This window comes from Tiliqua scincoides, chromosome 1 (assembly GCF_035046505.1).
Source record: "Tiliqua scincoides isolate rTilSci1 chromosome 1, rTilSci1.hap2, whole genome shotgun sequence".
Taxonomy (NCBI): Eukaryota; Metazoa; Chordata; class Lepidosauria; order Squamata; family Scincidae; genus Tiliqua; species Tiliqua scincoides.
Genome location: NC_089821.1, coordinates 302,615,046 through 302,633,654, shown reverse-complemented (window position 1 = coordinate 302,633,654; position 18,609 = coordinate 302,615,046). Strand labels below are relative to the sequence as shown.

The 18,609-nt window shown below is 41.4% G+C and overlaps 1 protein-coding gene across 5 annotated transcripts in view; it reads left to right on the top strand.

Moving 5' to 3' along the window:
• The window catches only part of PPP1R13B (protein phosphatase 1 regulatory subunit 13B), a 111,134-nt gene that overhangs the window by 31,402 nt on the left and 61,123 nt on the right, over positions 1 to 18,609 (top strand). For all 5 annotated transcript variants that reach the window (XM_066629440.1, XM_066629454.1, XM_066629433.1 and 2 more), the window contains exon 2: positions 16,874 to 17,021. In XM_066629440.1, coding sequence (XP_066485537.1) covers positions 16,874 to 17,021 — 148 coding nt within the window. The remainder of the gene's footprint in view (positions 1 to 16,873; positions 17,022 to 18,609) is intronic.

Genomic DNA, 18,609 nt, shown 5'->3' with positions numbered 1-18,609 from the left:
AGACACATTCAAGTAAGTATTGGAGGGGTGGCAGCTATAGGGTACAACTGCACCAATTTATGCTTTAAGTAGTCATGTGTGTTTATCTATTCAGAAAAAAAATTAATAATGAACACACCAGATGTAATTGGTTCACATAGACCAGTCACTTCTCACAGCTTCATAACAGGGTTTTTGTGAGGATAAAAGGCTGTGAAGGGAATGATCTGTCTGACATTTAGAGCTCCTTGGAATGAAGAGGTTCAGATTTGATCATAATTCCTTGGTGGGAGAGTGGGGCACTTAGAAGTCATGTAAACATAAAAACCTACTAGGCCAAGCCTACCTTTCTTCACCAACTGTGCGCTCAGTCCTATGTGCCACCCAGTGAGTAAGTGGTGCTGGCGAGGAGGTCTGTGCCACCCTGTTGACTTAGCAGCCAAAGCCCCAGCCACCAACCAAGCAGAAGTGCTGAGTGGCACAGGAGAGGGTGGCAGGAGGGTGAGGGAGGTGTTTCTGGGTGGGGGGGCAGAGAGAGGGTAGGGATGGTGGAGGCCCAGGAGGGGGATGGGACTGGTGGAGGCCTCCTCATCAGGCTTGAAAGCCTGGTACAGGGCTTCTCAAGTCTGTGCAAGCAAAATAGCTAGTGCTGAGAAGCCCCACTGAGCAGGCTGGGGTGTTGCTCAGGGTAAGGGGATGTCCCCTTTCTCCAAGGAGACCTCCAGTCTGCTCAGTTCCAGCAGATGATCCAGTGGTGGCCTTTTAGCACCACTGCTGCTGTACTGGATAGGGTTGGGATTTCAGTCTTTTTTTCTTTTTTTCTTGGGGCAAATGGGGCTTGGCCCCTCCTATGAAGGAGCCTCCACAGATCTAGTGTCTTATTAAGTACCAGAACTGTGACATCCTTCCCTTCCTTGTTGAGGAAAGAAGCCTTTGGATGTTGTAGTCTAGAGAGGTCTGGTCGCATCTATTAAATGCTCAAATTGACACTGAAAAGCAGATACAGTGAATAAAGCATATGTTTTGTGTGTGTGTGTTGCAATTCCAGCCCCTCTACCAATAAAACTGAGATTGTGGAGTCAGTAACTGCCATATTGAAAAACAGTGTTTGAAATCCATTTTATCAGAGTGGCAGTTCTGATTACCAGACATGGTTATGTAATCCGAAACAAAAGTAGCAAGGAGCCTTCATAGGATTTCATGTTCTCTAGAGCAGGGGTGTCCAAAGTTTTTGGCAGGAGGGCCACATCAGCTCTCTGACACTGTGTCGGGGGCCGGGGAGGGGAAGAATTAATTTACATTTTCAATTTGAATAAATTTACATAAGTTTACATAAATGAATATATTAAAGATGAGCTTATATGAATGAATGAAGGTCTTGCAATAGCTCAATGCCTATAAAAGGCCTTGCAGAAAGCAAGGCCAGCCTTTCCTTCACTGCCACTGCTGCATCACAGATGTGAAAGAGCAAGCAGTGGAGGGAGCTCTCATCCCACAGCTCAGGAGAGGTCAAACAGTCGCCCTCACTCTGAGAGAAGTTGCGTTGGACCAGTGCGGGCTTCAACAAATCTCCAGAGGGCCAGAGGCTCATTGGAGACTGGGGGCTCCCTGAGGGCCGCATTGAGAGGCCTCGAGGGCCGCAAGTGGCCCCCGGGCCGGGGTTTGGGCACCCCTGCTCTAGAGACATGAAACCAGGTGAAATGTCTTCTATCCTGGCAGTCCAAAACAGAAAATAAAATAATTAATTTTGGGTTTCAATCTTTTGCCCACTTTTACCATCATTTAACACTGTAGAACTTTCTTCTAAATAAACATGCATAGGATTGCAGTGTTAACCAAGTGAAATTGATCTACTTTTAGCAATATATTTAAAAGTTGTTGCACCTTTTGAATCTGTTGCTTGCATTTTGATAGCTTGTTTTTCAGTAGGACATTGTAAAACAGGTATTTGTACTGAAATGCTTTGAAATCTGTAAGCCTAATCTTTTCCATGGTAAGAGGGGAAAGCTGCCGAAAGAATGCATTCAAAGTGAAAGAAAAAACAATGTTTTTGTTTCCATATTTACTGGAGAAGAGCAGTGTTCTTTTAGTTTTAGTTTAGGGCTTTCTTTTTAGTGGAAGTTGTGTTTTTCTTGAAAATAATGAAAATACTAATTTCCAATCTAGAGCTTGGTCTGTTGTTCAGTTGTGTCCAGCTCTTCATGACCCCATGGACCACAGCCAGGCCCCCCTGTCTACCACTAACTTTCGGAGTTTGTCCAAATTCATCTTCATTGCCTCCGTGACACTATCTAACCATTTCATCCTCTGCCGTCCCCTTCTCCTTTTGCCTTCAATTTTTTCCAGCATCAGGCTCTTTTCTAAAGAGTCCTCACTTCTCATGAGATGACCAAAGTATTTAAGCTTCAGCATCTGTCCTTCCAATGAACAGTCAGGGTTGATTTCCTGTAGGATTGACTGATTTGATCTCCTTGTAGTCTAGGTGACTTAAAAATTTTTGCCAACACCATAATTCAAAAGCATCTATTCTTTGGCGCTGTTTTGCCAGATTCTTGGTCTAAGCTCTGCCTAGAGAATTATTCCCACTTCATGCTAATTAGCTCCCCTTCTTTCCCCAAAAATGACCCTAGTTTTGCCCTGCAGTACTACTGCATCCCACTACCAGGGTAGCTCGCCTGTTTAGCCTGAAGAGGTCCTCCTTCCTCCCTCTCCTGCCAGCAGCCCCTCCTGCCACTATAGTAGCACTTTGGTCCTCAGCAGGCCTTGGGCATGGCAGCCAAACAGCAATCTCAGTGTCTCCAGCAGTCTCCAAAATCCATTCACCAATCAGTCCATCAGCAGTTCCAGTAGTCCATTTGCCATTAATCCAGTCTGTCCTTCCTCAAGCTTTCCTCCTTCATCACGTGCTTTTATGCCTGAGGGCCCTATTGCCTTCAAGTGGCTCCAAGTGTGTAGCACACTCACTGCTTCATGCCCAGGCCTTACCTTTATTTATTTATTTTTTAATATATTTTATTTATTCATTACAGATACAGGAAAGGAAATAGGTTTAACTTTGGGTAAGGTACAACACAGGTTACACATAAGGTTTGGCCCCAGATTCCAACATACATCATTCAGTTAAGATAGAAAAAACACAGTAATCATCAATACAAAGGTTCGCATATTTATCAATATAAAAAATTGGTTTTTACGAAACACTCAATTTTATCTAACTAAATTTAACTACCCAATCATAAAAAAACTTCCAATATTTTCTTACTCTATCTAAATCTCTCTCTTTCATTCTTTCTGTTAAAACTTCCATTTCTGCTACTTCATAGATTTTATCTATTAAATCTTCTTTAGTTGGCACATCTATAGATTTCCATTTTTGCACAAACAATATTCTTGCCGCTGTAACAATATGTACAATAAGGTGTTTCTTAGATTGATCTTTAATTTCTGATGTCACATTTAGGAGGAATATTTCTGGTTTGAATGGTAATACACAATGCAACATCTTTTGCAACACTTTATGTATCATTTTCCAATATTTCTTTGCTTTTTTGCATGTCCACCACATATGATAAAAAGTTCCTTCTAGCTCATTACATTTACAACACTTATTTGATAACCCAGAGTACATTTTTGCTAACTTCTCTGGTGTTAAATACCATCTATAAAACATTTTATATAAATTCTCTTTAAAAGACACTGCTTTAGTTATCTTAAACTATCGAGCAGGAGGTCTGGTCTAGAGGGTAGAGCCTCCGTCTGCCTGAAGATAACATCCACAAGGTCGCCAGTTCGAGGCCACCGGCACCATGCGACCTTGAAGCAGCTGACAAGCTGAAGCAGAGCTATTCCAGCTGCTCTGAGTGTGGGAGGATGGAGGCCAGAATGTGAAGCCAGATCGGAATGAAACACCTGAATGTAGTGGTTCTTGAAAGAAAGAACCTTCTTTCAATTGTAAAAATCCCTATTTAATAAGGGATTTAAATAAGCCTGCCTATGTAAACTGCCTTGAATAAAGTCTTGAATAAAGACCAAGAAAGGCGGTATATAAATACCTGTTGTTGTTGTTATTAGTATTCCAAATTTGATTCCAATCATCCATTGATATATTATATCCAAAAATTTTGCCCAACGCACCGTTGCATCTTTATCTCACCTTCCATTCTCATCTCCAGGAGAAAACTGTACATTTTTCTTATATACTTCCCCTCATCAATCAAAAATATTTTATCAAAACTTATATCTTCTTCATATAGACCTATTTTTTGGTCTTCTCGTAATCTTGTTCTTATTTGCATATCATTCCACCAGTCCAGCTTTATTCCTTTCTCTTCTAACTCAGACTTACTTAAGATCTCTCCTTTATTATTCAGCAACTCACTGTATGGTTTATTTTGATCTTTTTTTGATCCAGTTCGGATTGGTTGCTATTTCAAGTGGTTTTATCCATCTAGGTAATTTAAAAGATATCTTATATTTTATCTGATCCCATATCCAAATTAAAGATCTTCTTAAAATGTGTTGTTTGAAATATCCATGCTGTTTAACTTTATCATAAAAGAGGAACGCATGTTAGCCTATTTGTAAATCGTGTGCTTCTTATGTTAAAATTTTTGCATTCAATAAAAGTCCCCAATCTTTTATCCAATTTAAGGCTGCTGCTTGATAATATAATTCCCAGTCTGGTAATCCAAATCCTGCTCTTTTTTTATTTTCTTGCAATAATTTCAGTCTTATTCTCGGTTTTTTACCTTGCCAGACAAATTTTGTAGTAATTTTGTTCATTTCTTCAAAAAAAAATCTCTTCAAAATAATCGGAATAGTCTGAAATAAAAACATTAATTTTGGTAATATTTTCATTTTCAATAAAGCTATTCTTCCCATTAGAGATAGTTGCAGTTTATTATATTTCTCCAAATCTTTTTTTATTTCTTTCATTAATTTGATATAATTGTCTTCCATTTATGTACTTGTCTTTTTTGTAATTGTAATTCCTTGATATTTTACTCTGTTATCTGTAGTCCAAATGCCTTTAATCGTTCTATATCATTGTCTTTTATGTTTTTAAGTATCATTTTGGTCTTCTGGTAATTTATTTTTAAACCTGCTACTTCTCCATATTGTTTTAAGTCTTCTATCAGAAATTCCATGGAGTTGAGTGGATGTTCCAAAATAAATACCAGATTATCTGCAAACGCTTGTAATTTATATTCTTCACTTTTAATTTTGAGCAGTTTCACCCTGATCTTCTCTTATTACATTATTCAGTATTTCTAATGTCAAGATAAACAATATTTAAAGTGAAAGTGGACAACCTTGTCTTACTCCTTGTCTTACTTACTGTTTGTCAAGATAAACAATATTTAAAGTGAAAGTGGACAACCTTGTCTTACTCCTTACTGGCTCTTAAAGGGGCCACTGCTGACACCACATCCTACCTCCTCGCTAGATCTTCCGCAATTGCATTACAGGCGCTCAGCCCTCCTTATGGTCCAGTTCTCACAGCCATGCATACTGCTGGGAACCCATAACTTTGACTATATGGACCTTTATCGACAAGGTGATGTTGGCTTTTCATTAAGTTATCTAGGCTTGCCATAGCTTTCCTCCCAAGAAGCAAGTGTCTGCCTTCTTCAATGCAGAGAAATAAGAGAAAAACAATAGAAGGGGAAAGACTAGACATCTCTTCAAGAAAACTGGAGATACCAAAGGAACATTCCATGTAAAGATGGGCATGATAAAGGACAAGAATGGTAGGGACCTAACGGAAGAAGACGCGATTAAGAAGAGGTGGCACAAATACACAGAGGAACTCTGATAACCATGATGGTGTGATAGCTGAACTTGAACCAGACATCCTGGAGTGCAAAGTCAAGTAGGTCCTAGGAAGTACCACTAACAACAACAGCTAGCAGAGGCGACAGTATTCCAGTTGAGCTCCTTAAAAGTTTAAAAGATGATACTGTAAAAGTGCTGCATTCAATCTGCCAGCAAATTTGGAAAACTCAACAGTGGCCTCAGGATTGGAAAAGATCAGTTTACATTCCGATTCCAAAGAAAGCCAATGCCAAAGAATGTTCAAACCACCACACAATTGTGCTTATTTCATATGCTCACAAGGTTATGCTCAAAATCCTGCAAGCTAGGCTTCAGCAGTATGTGAACAGAGAACTGCCAGAAGTACAAACTGGCTTTCGAAGAGGCAGAAGAGCTAGAGATCAAATTGCCAACATTTGCTGGATTATGGAGAAAGCAAAGGAGTTCCAGGAAAAAACATCTATTTCTTCTTCATTAACTATGCTAAAGCCTTTGATTGTGTGGATGACAACAAATTGTGGCAAGTTCTTAAAGAGATGGGAGTACCAGACCACCTTATCTATCTCCTGAGAAATCTGTGTGCAGGTCAAGAGGCAACAATTAGAACCATATATGGAACAACTGATTGGTTTAAAATTGGGAAAGGAGTATGACAAGGCTGTATACTGACACCCTGCTTATTTAACATATGCATAGTGTGAAAGGTTGGGCTGGATGAATCACCAGTTAAGATTGCCAGGAGAAAGGAGTTAAGATCGACAGGAGAAATATCAATAACCTCAGATATGCAGATGATACCACTCTAATGCCAGAAAGTGAGGAGGATCTCACCTCTTTACGAGATAAAGAACCTCTTTATGAGGGTGAAAGAAGAAAGTGCAAAATGTGGCTTGAAAGTTAACATTAAAAAAACACCAAGATCATGGCATCTGGCCCCATCACCTCATGGCAAATAGAAGGGGAAGAAATGGAAACCATAACAGAGTTTATCTTCTTGGGCTCCTAGATCATTGCAGATGGAAATTGCAACCATGAAATTAGAGCTTGGTCTGCACTGGTGTTGACTAGATAGATACTTTATTAACGGTCATCCGACCAGCTAGTCACAAAACAACACAACAAAATACACAAAATTAAAACCAACATCCCTTTACACATATATAAAATCATAAAATCATCAATTTATACTCTCAATTTTCTTTCTTATCAACTGTGCAGCATGACAGAAACGGGCCACCCTGAGCGATATATCAGGATTTACATCAGACAGCAGAAAGGCAAGCTGCTCCTCCACCTGCATCCCCGTTACAGCGCCAAAGATCGGGAAAATAAATTTAGATCGCAAATCATCATACTTTGGACACTGCAGAATAATGTGGGCAGTTGTCTCCACCACATTATTATGGCAGGGGCACAGTCTCTCTGAATAAGGACGCTTTGCGTAACGCCCCAAAAGAACTGCTGATAGGAGTGCATTGCACCTGGCTTTAGTAAAAGCAATCCTGAATTTTGGAATAACGATGTTATAAAAATACCTGGCAGGAGAAAGCGTAAGAGCTTGATCCCCAAGAAAAACATATGTAGAAAGTCTGGCTCTCGCAGATCTCATTTCAAGATCCACCAACCTCTGACGCAAAATTTCTTTTGCGTCTCCCAGGCTCATCATCGTTAAAGACTCGGGGGAAAGATCGCAAAAATTAAAGTAATCCAGGCACCTCTTTTCCCAGGAGCCTATAAAGGGATCCAAAAAGATCAAATGAGTAAAATTACCCTGTCTCGAGAGAATCTTCAAAAAATAATGCAAGGCATTTAGCCACATCGACATCTCTATACTTGGGGTACCAGATTCCAGCCTAACCACAGTATTCGGCACACATCGGGGGACATACATCAGTTGACGCAAAAATTTGGTCTGGATCACCTCTAAAGACCTGGTGTTTAAATATGGGGCGATCTCAGAACCATAAAGCAATTGAGCCCTAGTTTTAGCATTATGCAGCCTTAGAGCCGCAGGGAGAAATTTGACGCCTTTAGATGAATAAAAACGATAAATGGCACCAGATGTTTTCTGTGCTGATTGACCGACATAGTTTTTATGGGCCAAACGGCCACCTTGATAGTGAAAAATCACCCCCAGGTATTTTATTAATTTAACCTTCTCGATGGGTTTCCCATTTAGGAGCCATCGATGGGCCTTATAGTGTCTGGCAAAAACCAACACCTTTGTTTTATCAGAATTAATTATCAATTTCTCCTGTGAGCTAACCAGGGCTAAATGGCGAAGGGCCCTCCTCATGCCGACCTGTGTTCTCGATAATATAAGTACATCGTCAGCATATGCCAGAACAGGAACGTGACGATCAGCAAGCTTTGGAGGATGTAAAGCCAGATCATTAAAGGAGGTAATCAGTGAATTTATATAAAAATTAAATAAAAGGGGGGCAAGAACACAGCCATGTCTGACCCCTTTATTAACAAAAATTGGTTTCGTTAAATGACCTCTAGATGAACACCTAATCCTTATGCCCGAGTTGCCATATAAGCTAACCATAAGCAACAATAAACGACGACCAATAGATGAAGCTGCAAACTTATCCCATAGCCATGATCTAGGGATTAGGTCAAAAGCAGCCTTAAAATCAACAAAGGCTGCAAAAAGTCTAGAGCCCCTAGTGGCCAGATGTTTCTCGACAAGGAATTGCAGCACCAAAGTCTGATCAAGGGGTGATCTTCCAGGGCAAAAGGCTGCCTGAATATCAGCTATAATGTCTTGAGATTCCATCCAGGCTAATAGCTTATCTCTTAGATGTAAAGCATAGAGTTTGCTAATAACATTTAGCAGGCTAATAGGCCTGTAATTTGAGGGACCTTCTTTCATGACCTTCTTTCTTATAAATGACCTTCATGACCTTCTTTCTTATAAATGGGAACTATAATTGCCCAACCCCAATTTGAAGGCATATTAGCAGTTTCATCGATATACGAAAATAAAGCAGCCAAAGTTGGAGCCCACCAATCCTGGTGTTCTTTAAGCAAATCACTCCTAATAAAATCTTCCCCTGGAGCTTTTCCACTTTTTACTCTCCTAATAAGAGAGAGACAACCTCCTCACTGGTTACTGGTTCCCAGGATGGAAGATCTTCAGCTAATAATTTTGATCTTAAATCTGGACAGGGGGGTTCCTCCGATGCATAGATCCCCTGAAAGTGTTCCACCCATTCTGATGCTGTAATATGATTAGAAGCTCCCGAGGGAGACACTTTCAGTAGTGGATTAATTGTATGCCAGAAAAGAGAAGTATTTTTCTGAATGGCCGCACTAATTAAAACTTCCCAATTTTTCTTTATGAAGATTTCCTTCTTAAGTTTGATGGTTTCCTTAAATTGCTTTTTTAAATTTTTTAGATGCACATAATGAGCCTCCAATTGAGATTCTCTTGCCATAATCAAAGCAGCAGTAACCTGCTTCTTCAGGATCCTACATTCAAAATCGTACCAATCATAAGATCTGCGTCTCAGACTGATATTGTTGCACGTGTAACTACTTAAAAAAGGTTTTAAGGCAGCAACAACATTATTATAATGCGATAAAGGGTCACCCTCCTTAGCTATAATCGCATCCCTAAAGCCCATTACCCGCTCACAACTCAGAAGCCCCTGAATTTTAACACTGACATGACTGGTCCATTTCACGCATCTTGTCACAGGACCTGAATGATCAGTAGGGTGATGGATCTCTTTAGACTTAAACTGCCCAGCTGTTGAAAATTTGAGTGATAAAGGGAGGTGATCACTCTCTGGTCTACTAAGTACCCTGAAATCCAGCAAATCTGGGAGCAATGACCTAGAAATGGCCACATAATCTAGAAGTGACGGTTTAGCCTCCCTCCAAAAGGAGCACACAGCTGGGTGATCCTCAGGCCATGAGCCATTAAGAATTATTAGATCTTGCTTTATGCAGCATTGGGCCAAAAATAAGCCCTGACGATTACACCTGCAGTCATTTGATACCCGTTTGCACAATGGAGAAGGGTCAGAAAAAGGTGGAGGAAAAGCTCCAAATTTTGTAAAGAGTTCAAAATCATTTCTGCCCATTTTTGCATTAAAATCCCCCAAAATGACCAGCTGAGCAGAAGGATGTGCCTCTTGAATCTCCCCAAGATGCTTCTCAAAGTTGGTCCATATTTGCCTTATAGTGACTAAACCCACAAGTGGCGGGAAGTACACATTAACCAAAATTAGGGGACTTGGCTGTAAATTAAGTTTTACCACCAGAGTATAACGGTCAAAAGCAGGCAGGGATTCCACTGCAATAGACAAATTCGTAGAGATCAATGAGAGTAATCTCCCTTAAGTCTACCCCTTCCCAAACCAGGGACCGCTGGAGTTAAAAAGGCTCTAAAGCCATCTACTTGGGGGGGAGAGGAGAGCCAGACTTCCTGAAAACATAAAATATCCCATTTCTTGACAAAATCCAAAAAATCAGACTGCCCTAATTTCCCCGCCCACCCCGCCACGTTCCATGAAACAAGATGAAATACATTAGCTGCACTCGAGTCAAATACCCACTGAAGGGACCTGACTACTTGCAAAAGGAGAGATGGTAAAACTTATATCATCTGCCACACAGGGATTCAGTACAGGGGACTCAGCCCCCACATTTCTGTATGGAACCCCCTTGGAGACTCTTTGAATCCCAACTGGGCTTGAGCCCAACTTCACAGCTGGATACAAATTTGTAGTATTTGGAGAAGAATGAGTACACAGCGCTGGGCAATCCAAAATTGTCTGGTCATTACCAGACGAAGATTCAACAGCCTCCATAATGGTCAGTTCACTAGAAAGATAACTTTGTTGTGAAACATCAGTTACTGTTATTCCAGGGGTTTGACATCCACTTTGTGCAGACAAGAGCGCCCGACCATGGGCAACAGAAGCAGACTTTACTTCTTCCAAAGTACTCTTTCCAACCTGAGAAAGAAGCAGCAGAGAGGTTGAAGAAAGAGAAGGTGCCACTGACTGTTCTTTAAAGTCCATTAGACACTGTAGATCTGGATGAATGATCTTAGAAGCAGGTATTTGTTTCACAGCTACATCCATTTCCATCAAATCTGTAGGGGCAGCCTGCTTCTGGAGTAGAGTAGAAACTGATGTATCTTGTATGTTTTCAAAGTCTTGCACCAGTTCCTTCAAAGCTGAGATCAAACGCTCCTGTTCTAACAGAGCTAGCTCTGAAAATGACTCTTTCAGCTGAAGTTCGAATGTGGGGTCCAAAAGTTGAGAGTCCATATGCTCAGAGGTTCTAGGCCTGGTAAGGGAAGCCTCTGCCCTAACTGTATCGGGATGTCCAACTCCCCAAGATTGGGTAAAATCAATAATGGGAGGTTCATAATAGACTTTCATAGGTCGTATTCCAAAACGATATAAAAGAGAAGATAACTTAAAAAGCATTTGAGGTATTATATCCTGGCGAAAAGACAGCAGAATATTTTGCCAGTTGGGAGGAGAACTTAACCTAGTCACATTCAGCAGGTCCACTTCATGCAAATCGCAGCGTAGAAGACTGCTCAGAGAGGATTTTGTATGCCACCTGCCATAATTTAACTGGCTTTCAAAAAATGGAGAGGGAGATCTTGCAAGGTTGCAGTCTTCTTCTCATCCTTACTTCAGATGTTGAGGAAACAGCAGGAATGTCACCCCCACAGGGAGACCTGTCCCTCACTGTGAGTGCTTTCATCTGCCTATTCAAAGCCTCTAACTTGCAGGCCATAGACTGCTGGCCTCTAAAGATAGTAAGCAGAGTTTGTGAAAAGAGAGCACATTGTTTACCAAACAAGGCTTTCAGTTCCTTGAGACCTATCAGTTCCAAATTGTCTGTATTAGTAGCTGCATTGCATGCTGAATTGGGTTTCACTGCCCCTTTAAGTACACAGGTGGATAATGGCGTCTCACTCCTTTCTCCAGGATGACTCGATGTTTGACTCCCTTCTTCTATCTCCTCGACCCCCTCTGAAGTTAATTCCACAGTCTTACTCACTTTTACATGATTAAGTGGGCATTCAGATAGCAGCAGCTGTTTAGAAACCTTGAGACTGCGTTTCTTTTTCAGGACGGTTTCCCCGGAGGCAGCTGGGCTGGTTCTCTGTCGCTTGCTTCGTTTCTTCATACCAACAGATAAACACTGATTTCTTATCCCCACCAAGGACATTTGCAAACCAAAACACTTGGCTTGCAGACCTACATTCAAAGGTGCCACAGAACAGGATATGTCATAATAAGGCACACATAAACAGGAGAGAATAAATTTTTTAGACGGAGCTCAGGTGAAACATGTCCTCCCTCCGGTGTTGACTAAGAATCTTGGAAAACAAGATCTAGTAGTCAGTTCAGCCACATTGGCTGAGGTCTAAATATGTACTTTCAGTTGACCAGGGACATGACCATGGCTAGAAAGATTTTTTTCTTCTTCCTTGGAACAAGCCTCCATGTTATATCCCAAAATGTTTTTGAGAGTTCCAGAATTCTTAAACAGAGGTTTATTTATGGCATGGGAGTTGTTATATGAGACACACAAAGGCCCCACAGAACTAGTTGTGCAGTTCTCTGGATCCTAACTAGTGTTTCCTTTTTACCTTGTTAGTATTTATATGTTTAATTATTCTTTTCATCATTGTTATGAGAATGGCCAAGGAATTCCCTCTGAAGCTAAAATTTGTTTTTGCCCTTGATTATTTTAGGAAGGAATGCCGTCCATCAACAATGCTTTGCTTCCTGACTCCCTGGCTTCCCATTAAGCATAGTTCCACTGAACCAGGATGGATTGATTTAAGTGACTTAAATCAGGGATTTTGATTTAGTTCACTCAAGGGAAAATAGCTAACTTGTTTTTTAAGAAAATCCATTGAGTTACCTCCTAAATCAGAGGTTCTCAAACTGGGCATCCTCAGGATTGTGCCACTACCAGGGGTGACAGGGGCTTCATTTTGCTTAGCAGTGGCGGCGGCAGCAGCCTCGCGATCAGAAACTGGAAGTGGGTTGCAATCTTCATTTTTAGATTTTCTGAGGCGTGGAGAGCCCTACAGAGGCTTCCATGGAGCTCCCCGCATCCCCAGGAGGCTGCTGCTGCTAGTGAGTAAAACGAAGCCCCTGTCGCCCCTGGCAGCAGCAGGATCCTGGGGATCGCTTAGCTGCATTTTCCCCTCCCCGACAAAGACTTACTCCTAGAGTTTGGGAACTGCTGTCCTAAATAAAAGTGCATACAAACTGATTGCTTTAATCATAAAATACTGTTGGTTCTGTTGATTTTAATATTGCTTGATTCTGACAACCAGGCTGTGCATCTCCTCACTGTTTTACCATGTTTTCCTGTTTTACCTAGCAAAGAGATTTCTTCAAAATATTCTCACGTGGTTCCTTTTATAGCCTAAACTTATATCATGTTTTTGTTGGTAGGTACTAATTAGAATCAACCTTAGGAGATGTTCTTCCTTTCCAGTGTTCCTTTCTGCTGTAGTCTGCTCCTTCTCCTTTGTCCTATAACTTCCTTGTCCTGCCCCACCCTGCCTCATGGAAAAGTTACTTGGCAAATTAGTGTTCTTTATGAGATGTCCATTTTCTTTTTGTTAATAGAATAATACATTTTTATAATGAGAGTGGTGACTATGAGTCTATACCATTATCAGGTAGTTAGGAGGCATAAAATAGTCAGCAGGTAGATAAGTGAATAAGACCTGTCCTGACTTGCCAGCCCCTCAACCCCCATTATCAAATCATGATATATGAACAGTTGTCCTGTATGATGACTGAAAGTGCAAACATAGGACAGTCTACTCAAGACTAAGTCCTGTTGCGTTCAATGGGATTTACACCAAGGGAGGAATATGTATATAGGATTTCAGCAAATGATATTTTCCTCACAGTTCTTTGTTAGTAAAGAAAAGCAGCCTGTTATAAATTTAGTTTTAAGAGATTGTTCTCATTGTTCATATTTCATTTTAAAACAGGTAACAGTATTTTTAAAAGACAAACTTATAATTGACAATGATATGTAAATATTTCAGCTGGATTTTTTCTTGAACAGGATAACTTCTTTTGTTTAAAACAAACAAACACCTTTATTTGATAACAATTACTAAGGCTTGGTCCAGATATGGAGAAAGAGCATGTATTATTCTTCTTGACTTTAGCGTGTCAAATTGCAAATGGAGGATTACATATTTGGCAATTATGAAAGGCAGATAAATCTAATAATATTCTTCATGATGATCAGCAACAACGAAAGTACAAGATCCCCTCTTTGGAACCTGAAGTCTAACTGATTAAGCAAGTGCCACCATTCTGAGCATATTGCCCCTTTATTTAAAGTATTTATGTAAAAATACATTAAATAAAGTAGTAGTTAAATATTAATTTTTCAAAAATCGGTACCACTTTATTTACCACTTAACTTCATGTACTTACTGTCTTTCTAGGTATTGTAAGTTTTGGATGATAGATGTGAAACATTTTCCACACTTGAAAGTACTGCACAAACCCTAACTTGTTTTGGGAATTTTCTCAAAGTGGTTTACAACTAAAAGTAAACCATCATAATAGCATAATGCTGAAACAGCAATTTATTGCCAAACATCATGCAGTTCATTACATCGATTTTAATAGCTCGCTCTTTAAAGTAGACTGTATCCTTTCACCTCAGGTCTTCTCTATCTTCCACCTTCCGACTATATGAACAATAATTGTATTAGGCTTTGTTATTAGAAACAATAGAACCTCTATGCCAGCGTTTCTCAGTGTGCTCCTAAGAGCCCTGGAGCTCCCTGACCACTTCAGGGGCTGCACAAGCACATCATAAGTGGTTGCCGTCTGCTCAGTGCTGCACTACTCTGCACAAGTACTTGGCACTCTGGGCTCCCCTAAACTCTACACATGTGCTGGCAGGGCTCCTTGAGAGTGTAGGAGTGTAAAGGGCTCTAAAGGAAGCATTTGAGAACCGCTGCTCTTTGCTAAATCTTTCTTAGGCAGACTTTTTCATTTCAATACAAAGTTAGCTTTGGCTATGTTAGTCTAACAACAAATGTTTAATAATCTTCTCTGGAAGCTGTAGTTTTCACAGGTCACAAGATTTCTTCCCAATGAGTCATCTGCTTATAAACATATTGTCCTTACATTTTAGTTCTCTTGTATTCTCTTCTGTATTTTATTGGTATTGGGGAAAATGAATTCTGGAACAAGTGATACAGAAAGAGTAGCTTTTAAATATCCATACTCAAAGTTGTACAGCTTGTGAGCCACCTAACTGAATGCAATTCACTAGGGCAGGGGTGCCCAAACCCTGGCCTGGGGGCCACTTGTGGCCCTTGGGGACTCCCAGTCTGGCCTGCAGGGAGCCCCCAGTCTCCAATGAACCTGGCTCTCCGGAGATTTGCTAGAGCCCACACTGGCTCGAAGCAGCTGCTCTCAGCATGAGGGCAACTGTTTGACCTCTTGAGTGAGCTGTGGGTTGAGGGCTCCCTCCACTGCTTGCTGGTTCATGACTGTGATGCAGCAGTGGCAGCAAAGGAAATGCCGGCCTTGCTTTGTGCAAAGCCTTTTATAGGCCTTGTGCTATTGCAAGACCGTCTTTCATTCATTTAAGTTCCATCTGTAATTCATGTATGTCAATTTATTTTAATTGTAAATTCTTTTCTTTCTCTTGGCCCCAACAGTGTCGGAGAGATGATGTGGCCCTCCTGCCAAAAAGTTTGGACACCCCTGCACTAGTGCAAAGGTTCTCAAACTTCCCTCTGCTGCAACCCACCTGTTCTGTGGCTGGGGGTGCTGCTACCTACCTCCTTTGGTGCCGGGCCTCCACAGGCCACAGAAGGCCTGCAGAGGTTTCTGGAAGCAACTGGAAATCACTTTCACAAATCTAGGTGTAAACAGGAAGTGACTTTCTGGCTGCTTCTAGAGGCCAGCAGAGGTCCAGTGCAGCCTCCAATTGTGTCGGGAAGGCTCCAGTTTGGAGCCAAATGGATGCACAGGCAAGTGGGAGGGCCCAACCCAGGACCCACCAAGTAGGTCATGACCTGTAGTTTGAGAAATCTAGCACTAGGGGTTCAGTACAACCTCTTGTTTTTACTGCCTGTCTGGACTGTAAAAACAGGAGTTTTGAGTTACTTGACAGGCCCCAGTACATGGCTGGTTGGCTACATTTTGCTTGGGGGCTATCAACAGTGTGGGAAGACTATATGCGCTCCTGATTTCTTGGATGTAACTGTAATGAAAACCTGTATTTTTATGAATATGCCTTGAACAGTAATTACGTTTTAGAGAAAACTGCAGTAATGTTTGAAGGAATGTTTTCAGTATAAGTATTAGTGTTATGAAGATCAAGCAAGGAGGCCTTTCACTCTCTTGAGCTCTGATTGACAAAGTACTAGGGGTAATCTTCCCTTCCTGTTTGCAATTCATTGAAATTGCAGTTTAAAAAGAAATCACTTCCAGCCCCAGTACAGGAGTTTTTACAAGTTATTGGTGAAATTTAGAGTACAATCCAATCCTTGTCCACCACCGCCCCGCCCCCCCCATGCAATTACTCCAAAGAGGAGAATGCTGTATCCAGTGGCGGGGGTCACTTTTGGGAGTGACCCCCTTTCAGAGGGGAAAGGGAATTTAATCCATTTTTGCCCAGCCCATAGGTGTACACATTTGGTCCCTGTTGCGTGAATGCAACGTTGGGCAGAAATGGCTTAAATTCCCTTAACCTCTTTGTAAGCCTCACACTCTGCAATGGGTCTCCTCAGATCTGTCCCAGCTCTGTAGCTGGTGCATGTCTAAGGAGAAGAAAGGGGTGGGAAAGCTGCTCAAAGGGAGGACAGAATCCAGTGCATGCCATCATTGCATGATCCACCCCCTCCTGCAGCCTCCCTGCCCCCTGTTTCGCCTTCCGTGTTTTCCTATTTTTTGTGAAGATTTCTGTATCGTGCGAATTTAAAAAATATTTTGGAAAAGAAATATACAAATTTGTATTTATGAGACTTTTATGAAAATGAAAGTGTGCACTTTAAAAGGTTGGCTCTGCATAGTGTTGTCCTGTTTTTCAGATGATTTTAACTGTGTTCCTGAGCAACAATGAACAGATTTTGACTGAAGTGCCAATTACACCTGAAACAACCTGTCGGGATGTGGTGGAGTTTTGCAAAGAACCTGGAGAAGGCAGCTGCCATCTTTCTGAAGTGTGGCGTGGAAATGGTAAGCAATCTCTTGGTATCGTGAATTAGTTTTTTTTAAGTTGCAATGTTTACTTTTGTGAAGTATTCATGTAGTATACTCATTTCAATTTCAGCAGGAATTGCAGTTTTGTTTTGCCTTTCCGCTTGCTCTATCACAGGGTTGTCCAAAGTTTTTGGCAGGAGGGCCACATCATTTCTCTGACACTGTGTCAGGGGCTGGGGGAATAAAGAATTAATTTACATTTAAAATTTGAATAAATTTACATAAATTAATATACCAGAGGTGAAACTTATATGACTGAATGAAGGTCTTGCAATAGCTCAAGGCCTATGAAAGGCCTTGAACAAAGCAAGGCTGGCCTTTCCTTTGCTACTTTTCTTTGTTTCGCATCACAGATGTGAAACAACAAGCTGTGGAGGGAGCCCACAGCTAACGCGAGAGGTCAGTCGTCCTCACGCTGAGAGCAGTTGCGTCAGGCCAGTGCGGGCTCCAGCAAGTTTCCGGAGGGCCAGAGGCTCATTAGAGACTGGAGGCTCCCTGAGGGCTGCATTGAGAGACCTCGAGGTCCGCAAGTGGTACCAGGGCTGGGGTTTGGGCACCCCTACTCTATCACATCCAGATTTAATGAACACTCCACAGTGCTTTCACACATAGTCACCATCTTGGGTTAAAAATGAGGAGCCAAGAATTTTCCAGAATTCAGGGAAGTTCTTGGTAACATCGATAAAGTGATAAAAATAGAATTTTTAAAAATTCTAATAATTAGAATATTTGTGTGTATAGTCCTGATGTTCTTCTGTTATGTAGCCCTTTCTAAATGGTTACCAGGATGTAATGGGAATGCTATTCAAAGCACGTTTAATGACATCTGTTTTTTAAAATGGTGGGGAAAAAGTATGAATTTGTATTTAGCTGAATATTTTATTTTAAAACATTTGTACCCTGCTTTTCTCTTTTGCACTAAAAGACCCTAGGCAGCTAGCAACTGTAAAATGCAATGCAATAGTATTATTGTTAATTAGTTTAAGAGCAGCTGAATAGATAAAGAGGGTGTATAATCTTAGTGGAATAAGAACATTTTCAGGCCATGGTAGAAGGCTAACAGAGAGGGCTAAGTTTGCAGTGCAACTGAGAGAAAGTTTCATAGTTCTGCCATCACCACAGAGAAAGCCCAACCTCTAGTTGCCACCAATTGAGCTTCAAATTTTGGTGGCAGATGCAGGAGAGCCCCCCCCAGGTGACTTTAGGGAATGGACTGTCTCATATAGGAGGAGAGAGTCCTTACAGCCACAGTAAGCGTATGCAGGGGTGGTGGGAGGGCAGTGACGCAATCCACTGGATCGTGCTGGGGTTTGCTACCTCTTACCAGAACCTGCAGCAGCCCCCTGAGGTTGCAGGGAGCCTCCATGGGGCTCCCCATGCTGTGGAGTCAGTAGATATCGCGATCGACACCACTTCCAGTTTTGTGAGCTCAAACCACTGCGCCTCTCCAAAGTGGTGCAGTCCAGCGTATTGCATCACTGCCTTCCCCCATCCTAGCCCCTTAAGGGGGCAGAGGCCAGGGTTCTCTGGCTGGGGCATCATGATGGCCCAGTTTCAGAACCAC